The 21511-nt window shown below is 40.0% G+C and overlaps 1 protein-coding gene across 1 annotated transcript in view; it reads left to right on the plus strand.

The window, feature by feature from the left end:
• Window positions 1-14359, plus strand: part of LOC126470416 (protein scarlet-like) — a 323404-nt gene extending 309045 nt beyond the window's left edge. Inside the window, exons 12-16 of the mRNA XM_050098273.1 lie at window positions 1028-1252; window positions 1629-1764; window positions 1837-1942; window positions 13902-14002; window positions 14107-14359. Of these exons, the coding sequence (XP_049954230.1) occupies window positions 1028-1252; window positions 1629-1764; window positions 1837-1942; window positions 13902-14002; window positions 14107-14288 (750 nt within the window). The 3' untranslated portion in view covers window positions 14289-14359. The remainder of the gene's footprint in view (window positions 1-1027; window positions 1253-1628; window positions 1765-1836; window positions 1943-13901; window positions 14003-14106) is intronic.
• The last annotated feature ends 7152 nt before the right edge of the window (window positions 14360-21511 follow it).

The raw sequence follows: 21511 nt of genomic DNA on the forward strand, positions 1-21511 counted from the left end.
GAGAGAGACTTCACTTGATTCAAAAAGAAAAAAAAAAAAAAAAAAAAAAAGAAAAAAAAATGGAAATAGAGCGACAAAGTACAATTTCAGTTCGGAATCTAATGAGCTCTGAGGAAAAATCTCAATAGATAATATAACTACTTCAGGAATTGAATATTGATAATTTTGTTAAGTAATTAGTTTCACGGAAATGGGTATAGGTTAAAAGTTGAACTACCAGTCTTTAAAACTAGTAGTGCCATGCTCCCTAGAAATATGTATTAGCTCACAATGTTTTTCTTATTATGTCATGTACTAGAATTGAAGAATTAGGTGTAATTTCTAACTAACTAATTTCCCAATAAAATTATGTGCAGCAATAGAATAATCATATAAAAACTTTACGTTGAACAATGAATCTATATGAGGAAAGTTTTGAGAAATGAGCAAAGGGGGAAAAATTAATTATTCGCAGGAGTTGAAGTCATAACAGATGGTACAGTTCCAGATTGCCATGTCAGAACTGGATGAATGAGTCAACAAATGAATAACATTTTCAGAATTAAAAGAGAAAAGAACATCATGATTCAGCATTATAAGTGTGATTCACACGTAACTTCTACAGTGGTTTAGATGTGTGTCTAAAGTGGGAACAAGAGCACAGTCCTCAGTATCAGTGATGTATAAGAGTGACAAAAGTGATTATCAAAAGGGATTAACATAATGCGAAAATAGATTGTTGTAACAGATATTTTCTTGAAGATATTGTAATAATTTATTTAGCAATTTCTGAATGATGTTGCCATCTGTTGGATATTAGTTGGCAGTGTTGCAGACAGTGCATTTGAATTTGAGGGAACTATGTTCTAATTCTAACGTGTATATTCTACGATGTTCAAAAATCTTTTACCATTGCTTGTCTGACTAAACTAACACTTCAGTCCCAGTCACCAGGTTGCAGTATGATGTTATATCCAAATTGTTTGAAAATATTTGAACATACTGTTCAGAAACATGTTATAGTTATATGTCTTTTCCTTTTTTTCAGATGATTGCTCTGCTGCTTGCTTTGCCATATGTGGGCATTAAACTTGATCAAAGAGGAATCCAGAATGTTCAAGGTCTAATGTACTTGATCATTACAGAAACTATATTCACTTTTTCGTATGGTGTTTTTCATACATTTCCAAGTGAAATACCAATTTTGCTCCGTGAAATAAGCAGTGGATTGTACAAACCAGGACCATATTATATATCAAAAATGCTTATACTGGTAATCATTTTAGTTTGTTTTGAATTCTTAAATGAGTCACACATGTAATGTAATGTAATCCTTGTTAAGTAATTAGCTTGCTAATAATGAACCTGTAATTTTTGCTCTATAAATTAACAACTTGTGTTGTACCCTTAAGAAGCTTTTAAACTCTCGCGCTCTCTCTCTCTCTCTCTCTCTCCCTCTCTCTCCGTGTGTGTGTGTGTGTGTGTGTGTGTGTGTGTGTGTGTGTGGGTGGGTGGGTGGTGGGGGAACACGCATATGCCTGTATGTGTGCGTGCATGCAAGTGTATGTGTGAATACTGAAAGGAAACTAAATGTTTAGTTGATTTGTCTGTGAAGCATAATGAATTCATGTTTGTACATTAATTTCCAGCTTCCACGTACAATAATAGAGCCATTTATGTACACAACACTTATATTTTGGATTGTTGGATTACAAGGAGGACTGAGAGGATTTCTTTTATTCTGTGTACCAGTTATTCTGAGTGCCATATCAGCAACAGCTCTTGGTAGGTGTGATTACTACATAGTAATGATATATACTACATTTAGAGATTTTTAACTAATGTATATTTTTACAGGGTGTGTGATGTCAGCAGCATTTGAATCTGTTTCTACAGCATCACTTGTCTCAGTTCCTATAGATTTTCTGACTCTAACATTCTCAGGAATTTATCTTCATCTTGGGTAAGTTAAGTAATTTCTCTTTGAAGTGTTGATGTCAGTTCAGCAACTCTTGCTGTCATGTAATTTGAAAATGTGTTATTTAAGGTAATTAGACATGAAGAAGAAGAATATATTTCATCAACTAACATTCTGTTCTATAATTATTTTTGCAGTGTTTTTGTCAGTTTATGGAAAACAGTTTGGATACAAGGAAACAAAAATAAATGGGTGCACTTATACAGGCTGATTTTTTCCCCTGTGCACAAACTCTAGGGATTCATTGATGAGAGGATAAAAAAATAATAATAATCTAATGAACTTACGTCCAGAAATTCATGGTTCTCATGCTAGAGACCATTTATTCAGTCCTACATTGTAACAGAGATTGCGGTCTAATATGTACTGAACCATACAGCCACCGTTACAATTCTGTACTCTGCCACGAGTAAGTACAGGGGGGAATTCTTGTAAATTTCATGGAGCTATGGGTGGGAGGTAGTGGTTAAAGAACCAGTTGGCACATTGGATGGCAGGCGCGTGTGATGTTGATATTTTACAAATGACTCTGCAAAGCAGGTTTATGACACCACTTGCGGGCTAGAAGACATGGCACAGCGGCCACTGTATAAAAATATGCAGTAATCAGGGTAGCACAGGGCACCAACATGCTATATAGAACCCATTTGTTGCAGTTACAACAATGCCGAGTGACCTGTGTGTAGGGGCTAAAGTGGGCTGAGGAAAGCTGACATTGTAATTAGCAAAGAGCATTCCACTTGTCCCCTCCTGGGGAACTATGTCACAGGCATAGGGAAAAGGTGAATAAATAAGTGAGTTTGGAGGCACAAAGCAGGCAGTTGTGTTGTCATATTGTCTGTGTCTAGAAATTGAGAGAATGACAATTTTTTAAGTTGCAGGCCAACCATGATGACCTTTTGGTGATGGATATCGGTGGCCAATTGGCCCGCTAAAGCTACCTTCAACCTCTGCTGCACCGATGTGTCATTGCTGTGCAGGGATTGTTGCTCCTTGTAGCTATACTGAGGGCTGCTAACCTCCACTCTCTGAATGGCATTGTCCAGTGGACTGCAAGCTTGTGTCTGCAAGGGTGGGTCCAGGGCACAAACTAGTGGCCTCCTGGTGCAGAGCCATATACAGGCACTGAACGATGTGGCCTGGCCAGATGGACAGAGTTGCTAAGCATCACTATAATGACGGCAGTCAACTGCTTCCCTTCGGCGCTCTACATGGGGTCCTCGAGTCACTCTTGAGGGAGCAGTCAGCCATGTTCCGGGCCATGGGCACAGTCAACACATGCAGCCATGGCGCAAATAGGATCGCTATGTCCGCAAGGCTGGAAGACTGGATATTGATGCTGCAGATTACAGCATTTCATGTTGGTGCTGACCCATGCATGGTGCATGATGTGATTGCTGAGTTCAGTGCAGGGCCAGCTCTGTACCTTCAGTGTAATGAAGTTCAGTGAGACACTTGCATGTGTTTCTCTGCACATTTCGGCATGAGTCACTCCTCTTTTCCAAACCATACATCTTGGTCGTTCTAACATATTGCAGTCCCTGAGTTTGGGGGGTTATAACAATTTGGTGTCAGAATATGATAGTTTTGCTTTCCAACACAATACGCTGCATCAGAAAGTGTCTGTCTGCATCCAACACTAAGTTTTGGTGAGAGTTGGTTTTGGTGAGTGGTGAATGATGCAGTGGCATTTGACATAGGTACCAGCTCAGCATAGTGTGGTGCAGTGAGTCTAAGCTTTACTTACATTGTTTTTTATGTTTGCTCTCATTGTCAGAGTTAGTTGTGTGAGCTAGATTTACTTTTGTGAAGCTACAGGAACTGTGGACTTACCTTTGTTCAGAGGTAATGGTAGACATGATAATTTAGTGCCAGTGAAGTGTCCCTTTTTCAATTTGTCTAGGCACGAGTTGCCATGTACTAATGCTGTAGCAGCTACTTATTCTGTGTTTAGGCATACTGGTCATCTGTCTAGCAGTTGTACTGAGTGTAGATGGGCGATGATTTGCCAAAGGAATTAATTTGTGTTTTCATGTCTTTTGTGTGTATGTAGAGATGAATGGGAGTTTGTCTTTTCTCTTGTTTTAAAAAAATAAGTTGCTTGAAGGTGGAACTAGAGTACGCAAAAAGGCGGAAACACATGCTACTACCTCAGATGCAGCTGCTACTTTGACTTGGTAGGTGAAGTTGTTAACAGAGCAGTTTGAAAGCATGAAGGGGAGAAATTTCAAACTTAATCATGAGTTCGAGGCTCGTAAGGAGAGTCATGATTAGACGCAATCAGAGCTCAGGAATGTAAGTCCAGATTGAGAGTGCCTTCTATTCCATATGACCCGGCAGTGGTTGCGCTGATTAATCGCTTCTTGGGCAAGGCAACAGAGGACACAACAATTTTCATTAGAGGAATTATGGATGCTGCGGAAGCACATGGGTGGGCAGATGAAGTAACCCTATATGGTGCTAATATGTGTTTGACAGTGGATGTCAAAGCATATGTTGCATATCATGTTGCAGGATTGGGCTGTGCAGGGTTGTGTCAGTGATACTGAAAGCAGAACAGTGTGTGATTTTTTGGGAGAAATTAAGTACATTGTCAGTGCAGTGCAATGAGCCTGTGGAAGTGTTCTCAGGTAGAATCCGTTAACATCCATTAACATTTCTAACATTTATATAGTTTAAATAAAACATAACATTTTCACTCTAAAATAATATAAATGATATTTATAAATACCTAAAAGTAAAAATACCTCCTTAACATCTTCAGTGTCAAGCTCTAATTATAAGCTATAAAGGTATAAGGAAAAACATATCTACAGACCCAGAATGTTGAAGCTAATAGGGTACTGTTACAGGAGGCAGAAAATGGAGTGGCAGACGTTTTTTTGCATGATACACATGTTGTAATGTCACAAGGGTATGGATGGAGACCAGAGGACTTGGAGTCAGTTCTTAGGATTGCAACACTTATAGAGGAGGTGGATATGGCCACAAAGCAGAGAGTAGACCATTGCGTGTTTGCTTGTGGATGCAAGTGTTATGGATGTGATTGGGAGGGGTGTGTAAGGAAGAAGTGTAAGCAACCGGAGTGCTATGTGTGTGGCATAGTGGGCCACCAGGGATTTGAGTGTAGAGGTAGGAAGGGTGGAAAGCACCGGCAAGGAAAGCAGCCATTAAACGTAAACGGGATTGCTTCAACTGTAGGAAGGCAGTCCCGATTGACCATAACATGGGACAAGTTAGTGCAAAGATAGAATGTAGCTTGGTGGTCTTAGTTGGTGGCAGGAAACAAAGATTTGTGGTGGACACAGGTGTGAATGTGTCTGTTATCATTCTGGACCTCATGGGAAAGAGGAGAATGGGGCCACCATGATATAGGTTATATGGGAATGGTGATAATAGGATGGAATCATTGAGTATAGCAGTACTGGAGTTTTCAGTCAGGAAAACTAAGTTCAGCAAACACATGGATGTGTTGCCATGCATAGGCGAAAATTATTCAGTGATTCTCAGGCCAGACTTTTTTTGACAAACATCACGCTAAGATTGATATTTGGCAGCACACAGTGGAACTCAGTGAGACTTTGTTTCAATTGGGGGAAACAGTTGCAACTGAGACGATGATGCAAGATTCACCTATCATGGAGGTGAGACAAATTATCCTGCATACATTTGAAAAAAATTTGATTAGCAGGATAAAATACCAGCAGGTATGGGAAAGATAGTGTGGGCTTCAGAGGATAACAATTTGCTGAGGGAAGCATAGTATGTGTTTGCACTGCTCTTAAGCAATGAAGAGTTGGATAGTTCACATTGTTTTATCCACAAGAGTTTAGCACTTGTGAGTGACATTTTTGGGGAACAAATGATTGAGGTTAGTGTGGATGACTTTGGCAGAACGAAAGTGGCCCTGTCAAAGGGTGAAAATAGCCACTCTGGAAGTCTTGGGAGATCAGAGCTTTTGATAGGTCAAGCTTAGAGGAAAGACACAAGCAAACTTTTGATAAGGAAGTGTCATGAGGGAAAGTAGATCATTTGAAGGACAGTTATCAAATGGCTATGGAGAACAGCAATCCCGCTGATGCAACATCTCATAATGACAGGGGATCATAGAAGCGAGTGATAGTTACCAAGCTATAGGAAGCCATACTGTACAGCAAAGCAGCTGCAATCATTGTTAGAAGAATTTATTGATCAACTACATTCATGCTCATAAATTAAGGATAATTGCAGAATGTAGTGCTACACAATGTAGCACTACACAAAACTGGAGCTAATAACAAGGGCACATAGGGAACACACATGACACGGATCTGTAAGCCCATGGTATTGATGATAAGTTGAGGAAACCGTCCCAAAACACATATGCTAAAAAACGCCTCTGTTTCTTCACATGTACCCCAACATCAGTATGGGATATGATCACCATACACAGATACACAGGCCGCACAATGGGTTGGCATACTCTGGATCAGGTGGTTGAGCGGCTGCTGGGCTATAGCCTCCCATTCTTGCACCAGTGCCTGTCGGAGCTCCTGAAGTGTCCTAGGGGTTTGAAGATGTGCAGCGATACATTGACCAAGAATATCCCAGATGTGCTCAATGGGGTTTAGGTCTGGAGAACAGGCAGACCACTCCATTTGCCTGATATCTTCTGTTTCTAGGTACTCCTCCACAATGGCAGCTTGGTGGGGCCATATGTTATCATCCATCAGGAGGAAGGTGGAACCCACTGCACCCCTGAAAAGGTGGACATAGTGGTACAAAATGACGTCCCGATACACCTGACCTGTTACAGTTCCTCTGTCAAAGACATGCAGGGGTGTATGTGCACCAATCATAATCCCACCCCACACCATCAAACCACAACCTCCATACAGGTCCCTTTTAAGGACATTAAAGGGTTTGTATCTGGTTCCTGGTTCATGCCAGATGAAAACCTGGTGAGAATCACTGTTCAGACAATACCTGGACTCGTCTGTGAACATAACCTGGAACCACTGTTCCAATGACCATGTACTCTGTTCTTGACACCAGGCTTTACGGGCTGTCCTGGGACCAGGGGTCAGTGGAATGCACTTTACAGGTCTCTGGGCAAATAAACCATGTCTGTTCGGTCATCTGTAGACAGTGTGTCTGGAGACAACTGTTCCAGTGGCTGCAGTAAGGTCCCGAGCAAGGCCACCTGCAGTACTCCGTGGCCATCTGCGGGCACTGATGATGAGATATCGGTCTTCTTGTGGTGCTGTACACTGTGGAAGTCCCTTACTGTAGCGCCTGGACACATTTCCTGTCTGCTGGAAACATTGCCATAATCTTGAGATCACACTTTGTGGCACACGGAGGACCTGTGCTATGACCTGCTGTGTTTGACCAGTCTCCAGTCACCCTCATAACGCCATCAATATGTGTTCTTTGAGTCATTTTCAACACACAGCCACCATCAGCACATCTGAAAACATCTGCACCATACTCTGACATGCACCAACAGATCTCTGTGTACGTGGACTGCTGCCAGCGCCATCGTGCGATGACCGCAGGTCAAATGCACCTCGTGGTCATACCCCGAGGTGATTTAAACCCACAAATTGCCCAAGAGAGCATTAATTTATGAGCATGAGTGTACTATGGGATGGGATCATAGAAGCGAGTGATAGTCACTGGAGTGCAAATATTGTCATCATGCCACAAAAAGTCAGCGGATCAGACACAGAATAACAGATTTTGCTGTGACTACAGATATCTAAATGCAAGAACCATTTTGGGTGCTTAACCAACTCCAAACATCACGGAAACAATGCATAATCTGGGTAGTATTGGTTCTTTACAACTATGGACCTCAGCAGTGGATACCATCATTGGAGGTGGCACCTGAAGATAGCCCAAAAACAGTGTTTTCCATCCAAGCAGGACATTTTCATTGTAAATGCTTGCCCGTTGGACTAAAGTATGCACTGACAACTTTTCAACAGTTGTTAGATGGGGTACTGAGAAGATTAAAGCCAAAAACTTTTCTAGTCTATCTCAATGGCATAATTGCGTATTCAAAGTATTTACCAGAGCATGTGAGACATTTGGAGGATGTGTTTAGTAGACTATGATTGTCACATTTAACGTTAAGTGTGGACAAGTGCCATTTTGCACAAACTTATGGAAACTATCTGGGGCACTCGATTAGTGAGTGTGGCATACAGACTGATCCTTGTCTTACATGTGCAGTTCAGAATTATCTGATACCACAAACAACTAAGCAAGTACAGTTGTTCATTGGCCTCTGTAATTATTATAGACAGTTTGTGAAAGACTTTGAAGAAATAGCCAGACCCTTGAATGAGCTAATGAAGAAGGGGATGTCAGGAAACATTTGAAAAATTGAAAGAAATATCATTTTCAGATCCAGTATCACTTTCTCTGGATTTCAAGAAAGAGTTTATCCTTTTGTATGATGCTTCAAATGAGGCATTCGGTTGTGTTTTGGCACATATGGTATATGGTTAGTAACATCTGATAGCTCACGCTTCAAGTTAGTTAAACAACACAGAGTGTAACTACTCAGCTAAAGAGACAGAGATGTTTGCAGTCATATTTAGTATTACATATTTTTGGTGTTATCTGTATGGTAGTTAGTTTAATGTCATGGCAGATTATATCTCATTGAAATGGTTGCTGGGTTTGAAATAGCTATCTAGTAGATAAACTCGGTGGGCACTTAAGCTTAGTGAATTTGAGTAAGAGGTGATCCATAAGCCAAGGAGACCGTATGCAAATGCAGATTTGTTAAGCCACAGGGTAGCAATATTAAGTACGCTCTGGAAGAGCACTGAAGAGTGGCAGTGGGCACAGGCAAGGAATAAGGAGTGCCAGGCATTTAAATCACAGCCACATTTCATTATGGATGAGGGTTTGTTGTGTAGAACGATGAAGTGTAGACCACATGTAGTGGTTACAGAGAGTTTTCAGAAGGAAGATTTGCAGCAAGCTCACAACCATATGTCGTCAGGACATGGTGGGCAATGTGCAACAGACAGCTGTGTAGCAGAGCAGTTTTGATGGAGGAACAGGAAGCATGACGTGGAGTAACATGTTAAGGACTGTGCAGCCATGAGTGCAGAGGGCCGACATTATGCATCAGAAAGTGCCATTGCAAAGGTTATCAGAGGCATCCAGTCCATTTAATATGTTGGGGTTGGATGTCCTCTGGCCATTTAATAAAACACCTGTAGGAAATAGGTATGTTCTCATGGTCATCAGTCATTTTTTTCAATTTTTGGAAATGGTACCAATGCCAGACCAATGGGCTAGTACTATGGCACAGATGTTAGTAAACAACTGGATATTAATATTCCAGGTGCCTGAGACCATACTTATGGGCCAAGGTACAAATTTTGTCTCAGACTTAATGAAACAAGTATGCCATGTGTTGTGTATTAGGAAGCTATAGACGAGTTCAATTCATTCACAGACCAATGGGAGAACAGAACATGTGCACATGACAATTGCAAAGATGTTGAGCTACTGCGTAGATTCCAAGCATGGTGATTGGGACACCTGTTTACCACATGTACAGTGTGCCTATAATTCGAAGGTTCATGTTGCAATGGGCTTGTTGTCATTTGAGGTGGTGTATGGTAGGAAAATGCCATCTCCCTTTGACACTTTGATTCCTAAATTGGGACCAGATGGTGAGTCAGTGAGGAAGTTTTCCAGAAGAATTAGGGAGGTTTGGAGGAATGTGCAAAAAGCAAATGTGAAGGTGCTAGAATGCCAGGAACAGTCAAACAAACACGTGGACAAATTGCCACAATACTGCTTAAGACACTGGGTAATGGTCACTAGTCCCTATTTGTCAAAAGGGGGGGAAAATGTAGAAATTTTTAAAAAAATACCAGGCACCATACCAGGTTGTGGAAATGACCTCACCAGTCAACGTGAGGATACTGTTCCCCACAAAAATGTTTGTTGTACATGTCAGTCACATAAAACCATTTAAAGGAATGGTGGAGGAAATACCTCAGTTATTGGCAACCAACCAAGAGAGGGAAATTACAAAGAGTAAAGGAAGAAACCTGGAATTGGTGAGCAACATAAGGTGCATGATGTGCCATATGGTTATGGTTGCATAAGTAAGTTGTATAATTTAATTTGTTATTATTATTATTATTATTATTGTTACTAATATTTTGGTTTAGTATATCAGGGAGTATGTATTCTTTTTTTGTCTTAGGGATATTTGCTGTTTTTCTTATTTTTGCAGAGTTTTTAGTTTTTCATGCTGTTATTTTTGTTTGTTTTTTTCGTGGGTTGTGCACACAAGGGAGGGGATGATAGAGTAATTTGTGATCTGTCCAGGTGGACAAGTATGGGCTAATATGCAGACATCTGAAGGAAGTTTGTTTCTGTGGGAGTAAATGTGACACTTTGTGGGAAGGAACTTCTGCCAGCTCGAACATCTTCCGAAGGGTGGTACTCATTGGCTATGCTCTGTATTCATGCCAGAAAATGTATGGTTGTACTGCTACAGACTGGTAGGTTGGGATGCTATGCTTACAGGCTCACCCGTTATAACATAGTTGCAAAATACATTGTATTGGCCAGAAGGATCTCTGAGGGCATTTAACATCCAAAATTTAATGTATTTAAAAAAACACTTAATCCAGAACTTTTGCAGTCCTTGGATAGATTAATAGTGTCCAAGCAAGGGGGAATTTCAATGGAACAAATGTGGCAGCATGTACACCATTTCCGGGAAGAGCAAGAGCACAAGGTATTAGTGGTGAGAATATCAACAACCAGTTGTGGCGTATTTCTAGCAGGCTTTTGCGTATTGTATTTCTGGATAAGAAGCAAGAGAGCACAGTCTATGGACTGCCACTAGAATGGTTGTCCATCATTGATAAAGGAAGCAATTAGTTTTAAGGTCTTATTTAGTGTATAAGGGTATGATAAGGGGTACATGGTAGCAGTAAAATGTGAGCAGAAGTTCTCTATCAAGAATATGGGAGATTGTCCTCAGTGGGTAAATTATTAGAGTTAAGGTAATTAAGTGGGAGCATGGTGTTAAAGATATGGGATGAATCTTCTTGGAAGGGAGGAGTATGCTACACCATGAATAAATACAAGCATGGATTTGCGGAATTCTTGTAAATTTCTCGCAGCTATTGTTGGAAGGCAGTGGTTAAGAGACCAATTGGTACATGGGATGGCAGGCATGGGCGATATTGATATTTTGCAAGTGATTCTGTGAGGCAGTTTTATGACACCACTTGCAGGCTAGAATGCACAGCCCACTGGGCATTGTACACAAATGTGCAGTTATCCGGGCAGCACAGGGCATTGATGTGCTGTGGAGAACCCATATATTGCAGTTATAAAAGTGCCCAGTGAGCTGTGTGTAGGGGCAAAAGCTGGCTTTGTAATTAGTAAAGAGCACACCACTTGTCCCCTCCAGAGGAAATGCATCAGAGGTGTAGGGAAAAGACATATAAATAAGCAAGCCCGAAGGCACAGAGCTATTTTGTCCACATGTTGACTGTTTAAGTTGCAGACCAATCATTATGACCATTTGGTGATGGATATCGGTGGCCAATTGGCCTGCTGAAGCTCCCACCAACCTCCACCGCAAGGATATGTCATTGCTGCGGTGTGGCTTGTCACACGTTGGAGCTACACTGGCACAAGGAGCAAGAGGACTGCCAGCCTACACTCTCCAGTTGGTATTGTCCGGTGGACTGCAAACCGCTGTCCGCAGGGGCAGGTCCAGGGCATGAACTCATGGTCACCCAGGTGTGGAGCTGTCTACAGGCACTGAACGAGCTGCCCTGTATGGATGGCAAGAGATGCTAAGGCTCACTAGAATGACAGTGGTCAGCTACTTCCCTCAAGCGCTTTACGTGGGGTCTATGAGCTATGCTTGAGGGAGCAGTCAGCCATGTTTTGGGCCACCGGCACAGTTAACGCACGCATCGGCCACTTAGCCATGGCCTGAGTAGTGTCGCTATGTCCACAAGGCTTGGCAACCAGATGTCGATGCTGCAGATTCCAGCATTTGTCTTTGGAACTGACCCATGCATGCTGCATGGCACCATTGCCGAGTTGAGTACAGGGCCAGCTCTGTATGATTGCTGCAATAAAGTCAGTGACGCACTTGCCTGTGTTTCTCTGTATACTTTAGTGTGAGTCATCCTTCTCTCCAAAATCATCCTCTTAGCTGTTCTGAAATATTACAATCCCTGAGCTTGGGGGGTTGTAACAAAGTGTTGAAAATGATTTTTCTGTGCCTCAACATATGCATGTACATGCCGTAACATGTTCTGTCTCACACATTCCCATCAGCCAGGCTGCATTTGAACAGTGTCAAAGGCAGCATGAGTACACTGCTCCAGTGTCTCATGGGCTCTGCATACGTGACACTTTTTAGATGGCCCCATGACCATAAATCACATGGACCAACTGGTCCCCCTTGGCTGATTATTGACCAGGGAAGACATGATTGAGATGTGTCTGGACAGCACCATAATGTAGCAGCCTCATAACCCTTTGAATCATCAGTGACACTTCTTCCAACAGATCCAACAGGGGAGACAAAGTCACCTGCAAGAAATGCTGATAATTCCAGCCTGTTAGGCGATATGGAAGGAAGACTGGTCCCAAATGATGGACGCTAATTATCCCAGACCACATGTTCCAACTGCACTGATGCTAATGATTTGCTTTCACCACACCATGGGGGTTCTGTATACTATCTGAGGATTGAGTTGATTTGGTGGAAGAGACCAAACAGAGGGGTCATCAGTCTCATCGCATTAGGGAAGGATGGGGAAGGAAGCCGGTCATGCCCTGTCGAAGGAACCATCCCAGCATTTGCCTGAAGCTATTTAGGGAAATCATGGAAAACCTAAATCAGGATGGCCAGATGCGGGATTGAACCATCATCCTCCTGAATGTGAGTCCAATGTGCTAACCACTGCACCACCTCACTCAGTACTATCTGACAGATGACTGTTATGGGAGTTGAGGATATTACTCCACAAAAAGGTGGCCTCATCTTTGAACAGGATGGATGACAAATATCCCAAAATTTGGGTTGCCTGGAGAAGAAACCAGTGACAAAATGTGGAAAGTCTGTCACTAGTAAGCCCTGCAGATGCTGTAAGTAGTAAGGGTAGTAACAATTGTCTTGGAGAATGTTCCACATGGTCATTTGGCTTACCCTGTACTGGTGGGCCAACTGCCTGGTACTGACACAGCAGCCACTTTCCACAATGTTAATTACATTTTTGTCCAAGTCTGGTGTCTGGATTTTTGGGTACATCCTTTATGATTTTGTGCTTTCTGAAATGGTCATGTCTCAGACGAATGGTAAAATTTTATTGGAAACATTGAATGCTGTGGTTATTGTCTGCAGAGACAGATCTCCTGATACAACCTTGTTGCCCACCGCCCATTGCCATTTGCCTTTCCATAAGTAAACACCATATCAACAAGCTCTCGATTCAAATACAGAACCATTGTGTACAATACTGTATCACATTCACTACAAGGTGAGACAGTAATAGAAGTGAATCGGATACTTCATTACCAATTACTATGTGAGGAGAGGGTGTTAGGGCATGAGGTGTGAGGGACAGTAGCACCCTCTAGGAGGAAACCACGGATACTGTAACTATGGGCTGCGTGGTACAGTGCATATTAACCAGCAGTCTCTGTAACAATGTATGATTGAATAGATGGTCTCTAGCAGGGAAACCATGCATTTCTGGACCATTTGTGTTACACATCCTCTCATCGATCAATCTCTGGAGTTTGTAAATGGTAGAAAAAATCACCTTGTATATCTGCTTTTTTTTTTTCTTCCCTTCCAGCACTGATGGTGATGTGTTACAATTTGTTGCACATTTCTGTTTGGTACAAAAAATTATAGTTAATAGACTATGTTTCTTGATTACAGTAATCTGCCAGCACACTTATCGTGGATCCGTTATACATCAAATTTTTACTATGGTACTGAGGCAGTATCTATTCTACAGTGGGAAAAAATCCATCACATTCGTAAGTATATTCACATGTGATTCTAATCCAAGTTATTTGCCATATAAGTTGAAGGAAAACATTTTAATACAATTATTAATACTTAATTTTTTCTTGTTCTATAGCTTGCTATGAAGATCCAAAACTGCCCTGCATATCTACAGGATACGGTGTGCTAGAAAAGTACGGTTATGGACCAAATAATTTTGATTTGGACTTACTGGGATTGTTTCTCATCTACACTCTTTCTCATGTAATTGGTTTTATTGCAATTTGCATTCGTAGTAGGAAAGAACCTGTTTATTAACACACAACTGAAAAGAATAACCATACGTTCATTTTGTATAGTAAAATATTATTTAAATATTTTTTGAAGAACTTTGTGTGTGTTCTTTAATCCTCTCAAACAAAGACCTCCAAATCAATACACTCTGTGTGTATCAAAACCTGATTTTTGTTTTAAAAGTACTATTACTTTTTACTTGTCGAGTAATAAATGGAACTTTGTCTCCAAACCCCTCATAGAATATAGACCTGGGTGGATTGGATGCATGCACGCTCAATGATACAGATAGTTGTACAATAGGTACAACTACAGTATATCAGAGAGGTATCAGTAGAGAACACAGACTATAAAAAAATGTGACAACAGGAAGAACATGATTTATGGTCAATTGAGTACAAGGTTAAAGGTAGTAAGGACATTTCTAGCTGAATATAAATAATCCAGTAGAGAAGAAGACCACTCACCAACAGCACAGTGAATGTATTGTTCTTGTAAAGGTACACATAAAGCAAAAACTTACCACAGTAATAGAAATATATGTGCTCATCTGACAAAATATTAATCACCATCTTGAAAGAGCACGCTAGTCAGCCTTAAGTACTGTAGTTCATGTAAGGCTGGTAGCAGACAGCCATATGACCCACCACACTGATGTAAGTAATGAAAGTGAAATGATGTGTATGTGCCAGTCAGTTGTATGGAACCAGTATAGTAAGATTGGCTGACGTGCAGTCATAACGAAATGGCAGAAGGAGTTATCACCATGGACAAAGTTGCACAATTTGTAGTGTATTAATGCAGACTGCAAAGTCCGTGATGCTGATGAAATTAAATTAGGAAATGAGGCACCAAAGTAATAGATGAATTTTCATATTTGGAAAGCAAAATAACTGACAATTACTGACGCACAGATGACATGAAATCCAGAATTATGACAGGAAAAAAGTGTTTGTGAAAAAGAGAAATATTTTAAAATCTAATATAAATTTGAGTATTAGGAAATATTTTCTGAAAGTGCTTTTCTGGAGTGTTACCCTGTGTGGTAGTGAAATATGGGCAATATGTAGTACAGACAAGAAGAAAACAGAAGCTTTTCAAATGTGATACTACAGATGAATCTGAAGATTAAGTGGGTGTATTAGATACCTAATGAAAAGGTACTGAATCAAATTGGGGAGAGAAGAAGGAGTTAGTTGATGAAACACATTCTAGAGTATCAAGAAATGGCCATCCTAGTACTGCAGGAAAGTGTGGGGGTAAAAATTGTAGAGGAAGTCCAAGGATTGACTACAGTAACCAGATTCACATGGATGTAGCCTACAAAGAGTAGTTATGTAGAGATGAAGAGGCTTGCTCAAGACAGACTCGTGCAGAGAGCTGTATGAAACCAGTCTTCAGACTAAAGACCTTCACAATACATCTTCAAAATCTGCATTCCAGTAAGAAGTTAACAACTGCAGTGACAGGATAAACATTTTCCGTCTCATAGTGTAGTTACAATGGTGTTCTGCTCTGGAAGTTTTTTTTAATAAGATGGAAGACTCTTTGGTTAAGATCTGCTCCATAGTTTCTGAAACAAACATGAACCATTCAATAAGTGGTAGTACTGTAAAAATAGCTCATGTTTGTTGCTAATGCATTGACTGGCATTTGTGTTTGAGGTATTAAGAGACTAATTTTATGAATTTAATTTTATCCATATTTTGCAGCTTAAAACATGACTGTATTCAAAACATTGGAGGTATGAATTAAACAACAAGTGTAGTTAATAATGTGGTGTCATCGCCAGACACCACACTTGCTAGGTGGTAGCCTTTAAATCGGCCGCGGTCCGGTAGTATACGTCGGACCCGCGTGTCGCCACTGTCAGTGATAGCAGACCGAGTGCCACCACACGGCAGGTCTAGAGAGACTTACTGGCACTCGCCCCAGTTGTACAGCCGACTTTGCTAGTGACACCACACTGACAAATATGCTCTCATTTGCCGAGACGATAGTTAGGATAGCCTTCAGCTAAGTCAATTGCTATGACCTAGCAAGGCGCCATCACCAAGTTATGTTGAGATGATAATACTGTATCAACAAGACCAATGTTCACCAATTGTGGATTAAAGTTAAGTATTCCAGCAGCTACGCACTTTTCTTTATAGCATTCATTACGTATCCTGTTTCAGACCTCATGCCAGCCTGCGTGAGTTTAAGCGCGTGCCTTTCGGCTTCCTCTCATTGGGTCTAGGCTGTCTTGTCTAGACACAACAAATAAAACATGAAAAGTTGTGACTGAATGCATTGTTTAATTCATACCTCCAGTGTTTTGAATACAGTAATGTTTTAAGCTGCAAAAAATGGATAAAATTAAAGTGAATTTTCCCAGCCAGGCATTGAAAGCAGTATACCCATACAGGAATTACAAAATTAAACTCATGACTACCAGTGCTAATATTAAGTTCACCAAAGAATGTCGATCATGTGATTTTCATCCTAATTATGTCAAAGTGAAGATAAAAAATAAGTCTACTGCATCCCAGATTGCAGTGTAGTTAATGAAACACGAAAAAGTTGTGACAGGAGGTGGTGTTTAATTCATGCCTCCAATAATTTTATGAAGTCATTAACGCTTGGTACTGTCACTTATGTGAAAACTTTGAAGGAGATCAGTTGTTCTTACTATATTTTGTACTTTACTGAATACAACTGATCAAGAAGATCTTTTATCTGAACCAATTAAATGAAAGAAATAGTTAAGTACATTTTACATACAGAACTTTATTTATTGTCTCCATTCTGGAGTTTCTTTTGCTGTAATAAAACTTAATGAAAATTTGTTTGAAATAGTGAATAGTCATCTGCTACACAATGACAGAAAACATCTAGTGCTGTTTCAAGGAAAACATTGCTCAGGTTGATGATCACTTTCATTAAACCAAAGAAAATCTCAACATTATAACACCATATAAAGAATTATCCAAACACTTAAACAAATCGAATACATTTATGTATAGATTTTTTAGTGTTTGCGGAGTACTGACTGGTTGGTGGTACAGTCAAATCTGACTGTACTGCATAACTGAACTCGGCAGCCACCTAGTGTTCAATGCTAAATTTTTGATGAAAACCCAGACTCCAAAAAATCAACAAATTGTGTTTTTTGTCTATTTCTGTTTTAATGGTAATTCCAATTAATCAGCATACATGCAGCAGTGTAGTGTGTGATTCAACAATACAGTAATATCGTCTGGTATGCACATAGCAGCTCACTGCTACGTATGACACTGAGTAAACTTGTGTTCTGACCTTGTACTAAGAAGAGTGCAAAATTTAAAGAAAAGATGACAGATATTCTAAACATGAGGATTGGCATACTCTGACACACCCTCTTGTTCTCTCCCTGTCTCCATTGCTCTTCTGGTGAAATATGTACATTCTCATAAGTGAACCTTCTCCAATTCTATTCATTCATACAGAGATATAAATGGGTAATCTGGAAGCCATATGAGAAAATTTTTGTGGTGAAAGTATCTGTTATTCTGCATCAGTGTAAATCTCCTGACTAAAGCATGATGGTTTACCACAGTGTATTAGGAAAGAATAAGTGTTATGAAATCTACTCACCAAGTGGTGGCAGATCACACACATAAGAGGTTACAATTAGGCAAGCTTCTGGAGCCAGTGGTTCCTTCTTCAGGCAGAATGGTTGAAGGGGAAGGAAGAGGGGTGAAGAAAAAAGGCTGGAGAGGTCTAAGAAAAGGGGTAGACTTCAGGGAAGTCACCCAGAATCGAGTGTCAGGGGAAACTTTCCGGACAGGATGAGAAGGAGCCACTGGCTCTGAAAGCTTACCTAATTATAATCTCTTTTATGTGTGTGTTCCGCCGCTGCTTTGTGAGTAGATTTTTTATCTATCAAATTACATTATTTTGTTAGAAATTTAGGTATAGCTTCACTGTGAAATAAGAGCAAAACAGGAACCAAAAGTAAAGACAGTATGTTCTAAAGTGTACATCTTTGTACATCAGTAAAATCAACATTTGCCATGGGTAACATTCAAAGTTGTGTGCCTCCATTCCATGCACTATAACATGAATAAATTGTTTTTTAGGATACTGTCCACATGGCAGTATAGATGTCACTGCTCAAGTCTATCTTACCCTTCCATGTCGTCCATCATAAGATCACCCAGTGTGAGGAGCAGGTTTCTGAAATGATACATTGCAAGTTTCAACTGGTCCCAGACATGTGTAACTGAGTTCATATCAGCAGATATATTCTGATGATTCCTATCCCCTAGAGGAAGGTAACCATGAGCTGGGCTCAATGAGTAAATGCAAACTCATTGCCAAAATGTTAAGGCTGGATAAGTATCAGACAAGATTTGCAACTGGATTCAAGACTTCATTGTAGATAGAACTTAACATCTTGTTCTTAATGGATTAAAATGAATAGACAGAAAGGTAATTTCTGGAGTACCCCAAAAAAGTGTGATAGGATTTTTACTTTTGCAGTGTATATAAATGATCTAATAGAAAGCATTGGATGCTCTTTGAGACTGTTCATAGATGATGTGGTTGTATATAAGAAAGTAACAATGCTAGAAGGCAGTATCACTGAATGACCTAAAGAGGATCGATGAATGGTACAGACTCAGCTGACCATGAATGTAAATGAATATAACATATTGTGCATACACAGGAAAAGAAATCTGTTACTGTACAACTACACTATTGATGACAAATTGATGAAATAAGTATCTCTCTTAAAATATCTGGGAGCAATTATCCAGAATGACCACATAAAACAAGTAGTAGGAAAACAGATACCATACATGTTCATAGGAAGAGTCTTAAGGAAATGTAACTCATTCATAAAATAAGTGACTTCAAAGACTTTTTTGACCAATTCTTGATATTGTTCATCAGTCTGGGACCGTTACTACCTTAGACTAGTACAAGAGATAGAGAAGATCCAACAAAGAATTGCACATTTTATCACACAATCATTTGGTGAACACGAGTGCGTTACAAAGATGCTCAACAAACTCCAGTGGCAGATGCTACAAGATAGACATTGTGCATCACGGAGAGGTTTACAGCTGAAGTTCTAAGAGAAGTGATCACTATGAGAAAATTCTTCCCACATGCCTTTAGCAAGTGGAACAGGGAAAGGGGGATCTGTTAGTACCTTCCACCACATACCATCAGGTGTCTGGCAGAGTATTGATATAGACATAAATAATAAGTTGGAGAGTACTGTTCTGTTCCAGATCCCTGGATAGTGATGAGAGATATATAACGCTGAACACTGTGCCGGTCCAAAACATTTCCTTTCTGCATCACTGAAACTCTATGCCTCTCATTTGAATTGTTACCTGGCGGCATCCACACTCTTCCAAGATGATCATTATGTACTATATGGGTCTACATAGCTCTCCCAATTTGCTCAAGAAAAGCTGTACTCAGACCTGTTGCAGTATCGTTGGGTTATCTATGAGGCATACTTTGTAGATAGCAGTCATTTGCTGGTGTTGTTGGCTATTGGATGACTACTAAAGAAATTGTCAAGTTTTTATCTGGCACAACAGTGGCAGAATTTTGAATATTGCTGTGTTGTATGCCAAGTCAGCCAACTTACCATACTGGCATCTCTTCTTGTTGTCAGGCAACAATATGTACATTCTGTAAGCTTGGAATGACCTTTTGAGGCATGTTGGGAGGCTACACAGTTGAGGTTACAAAACCCACACCATCCCATTCAAGGCTGGAGACACAGTGCCCTCTACAGGATGTCACTGCAAATGTAGCTGTTGCAGTGATATACTGCCATTGAAATACTATTGAGAGAAAGGTTTCTGACCAAAAGCCACAAGTTATGCAAAACTGTTTTGTTTCTAAATTTCTTACTCCCAGAACAGCTACCACTTTTCAGGTTGTAATATATAGTATATGTTTTCCTTGCACTGCAACGTACTTTACATATGTCTGTAAATAGAGGTAATTGGTTGTTGTTCTCTTTTTCAGTCTGAATAGTGTTTCAATCAAGAACCAAGAATTTTTATTCACCATTGATAATTTTACAGGGAAATAGTCTTCCATCATGGGAATATACTGGAGGCTATTATAATATGTAATTAATAATGAAATAAATGAATGTCAGTAAACTGTAGTACTACCCCACCATGATATTATTGCACTTTGCCTCCTGTGGCCATTATTGATAACACAATGTGACTATACATTAAATAAGTACAATGGTGACTAAGTGCATGGGATTGTGAATGATTTCAAACAGTTGTGCATATACTAAAAAGTGTTTCAGCATGTCCTCATGAAATATCATGATGAAAACTTGTGATTGGCTGATCAAAGTACCTTGCTCCCAGATTCAATAATTGATTAATATAAGTAGTAAGTGCAACAATAATAAAATATGAGAAAAGAATATTTGTAAGAGCTAGTTTTAATAGGCTATACTATAATATAATGTGGTATGAACCTTGAGCACAAGAATTGGATGGAGTATTTGGGTTCATTTTGTGAGAACGTCCAGTTATGACTTGGTGTATGTAAATTAGCCTTTCCTGTGGTGTTGTGTTCATGAATCCCCCCACCCAGGAGCAGATTCTGAAATATAGAGTATGGACACACAGGTGTATAAACTTGTAATTCTGAGTATTCTGAACCTGGTGAAAAGAGGACAACAGATGATATGACCTGTTTTACACATTATGATCAAGACTTTTTTGTGTTTTTAAAATATTCTTGATGTAAGGGGAGTGTCTCAGTACAATCATACCATGTGACATTTGACATTTTCAACTGGAATAGACCAAAGCATATCATCCCTAGGTAACCCGAGCTCACTACATACCTAAGTTTCAAAATTAGGTATGACACATGAGATACTTTTTCATCTATGTGATTCATATGTTCGACCCAATGGAGTTTGGTGTCACAATGGTAAGTACCTAAAAGTTTTGATGACTTATTTTGTACTTCATTTGACATTCCCATTAGGAACAGTTGGGTCTTACGAGAATCAGACGGGGGTTTATTAACTGTAAACCAGTCCAAGGCCATATCAAGAGTTTCTTCTGTTGTCCTATTTAGATATGAAATTCTCTGATGTATGGTAAAAAGTGCTACATCCTCAGCCTACCCTATGACAGTATGAGCTATGTTATTAGGCAAATTGTTGATTGCTGTAATGAAGAAGAAGGGTCCAACAATAGATCTTTGCAGAACACTTGTAC

Source organism: Schistocerca serialis, chromosome 1, assembly GCF_023864345.2.
Source record: "Schistocerca serialis cubense isolate TAMUIC-IGC-003099 chromosome 1, iqSchSeri2.2, whole genome shotgun sequence".
NCBI classification, from domain to species: domain Eukaryota; kingdom Metazoa; phylum Arthropoda; class Insecta; order Orthoptera; family Acrididae; genus Schistocerca; species Schistocerca serialis.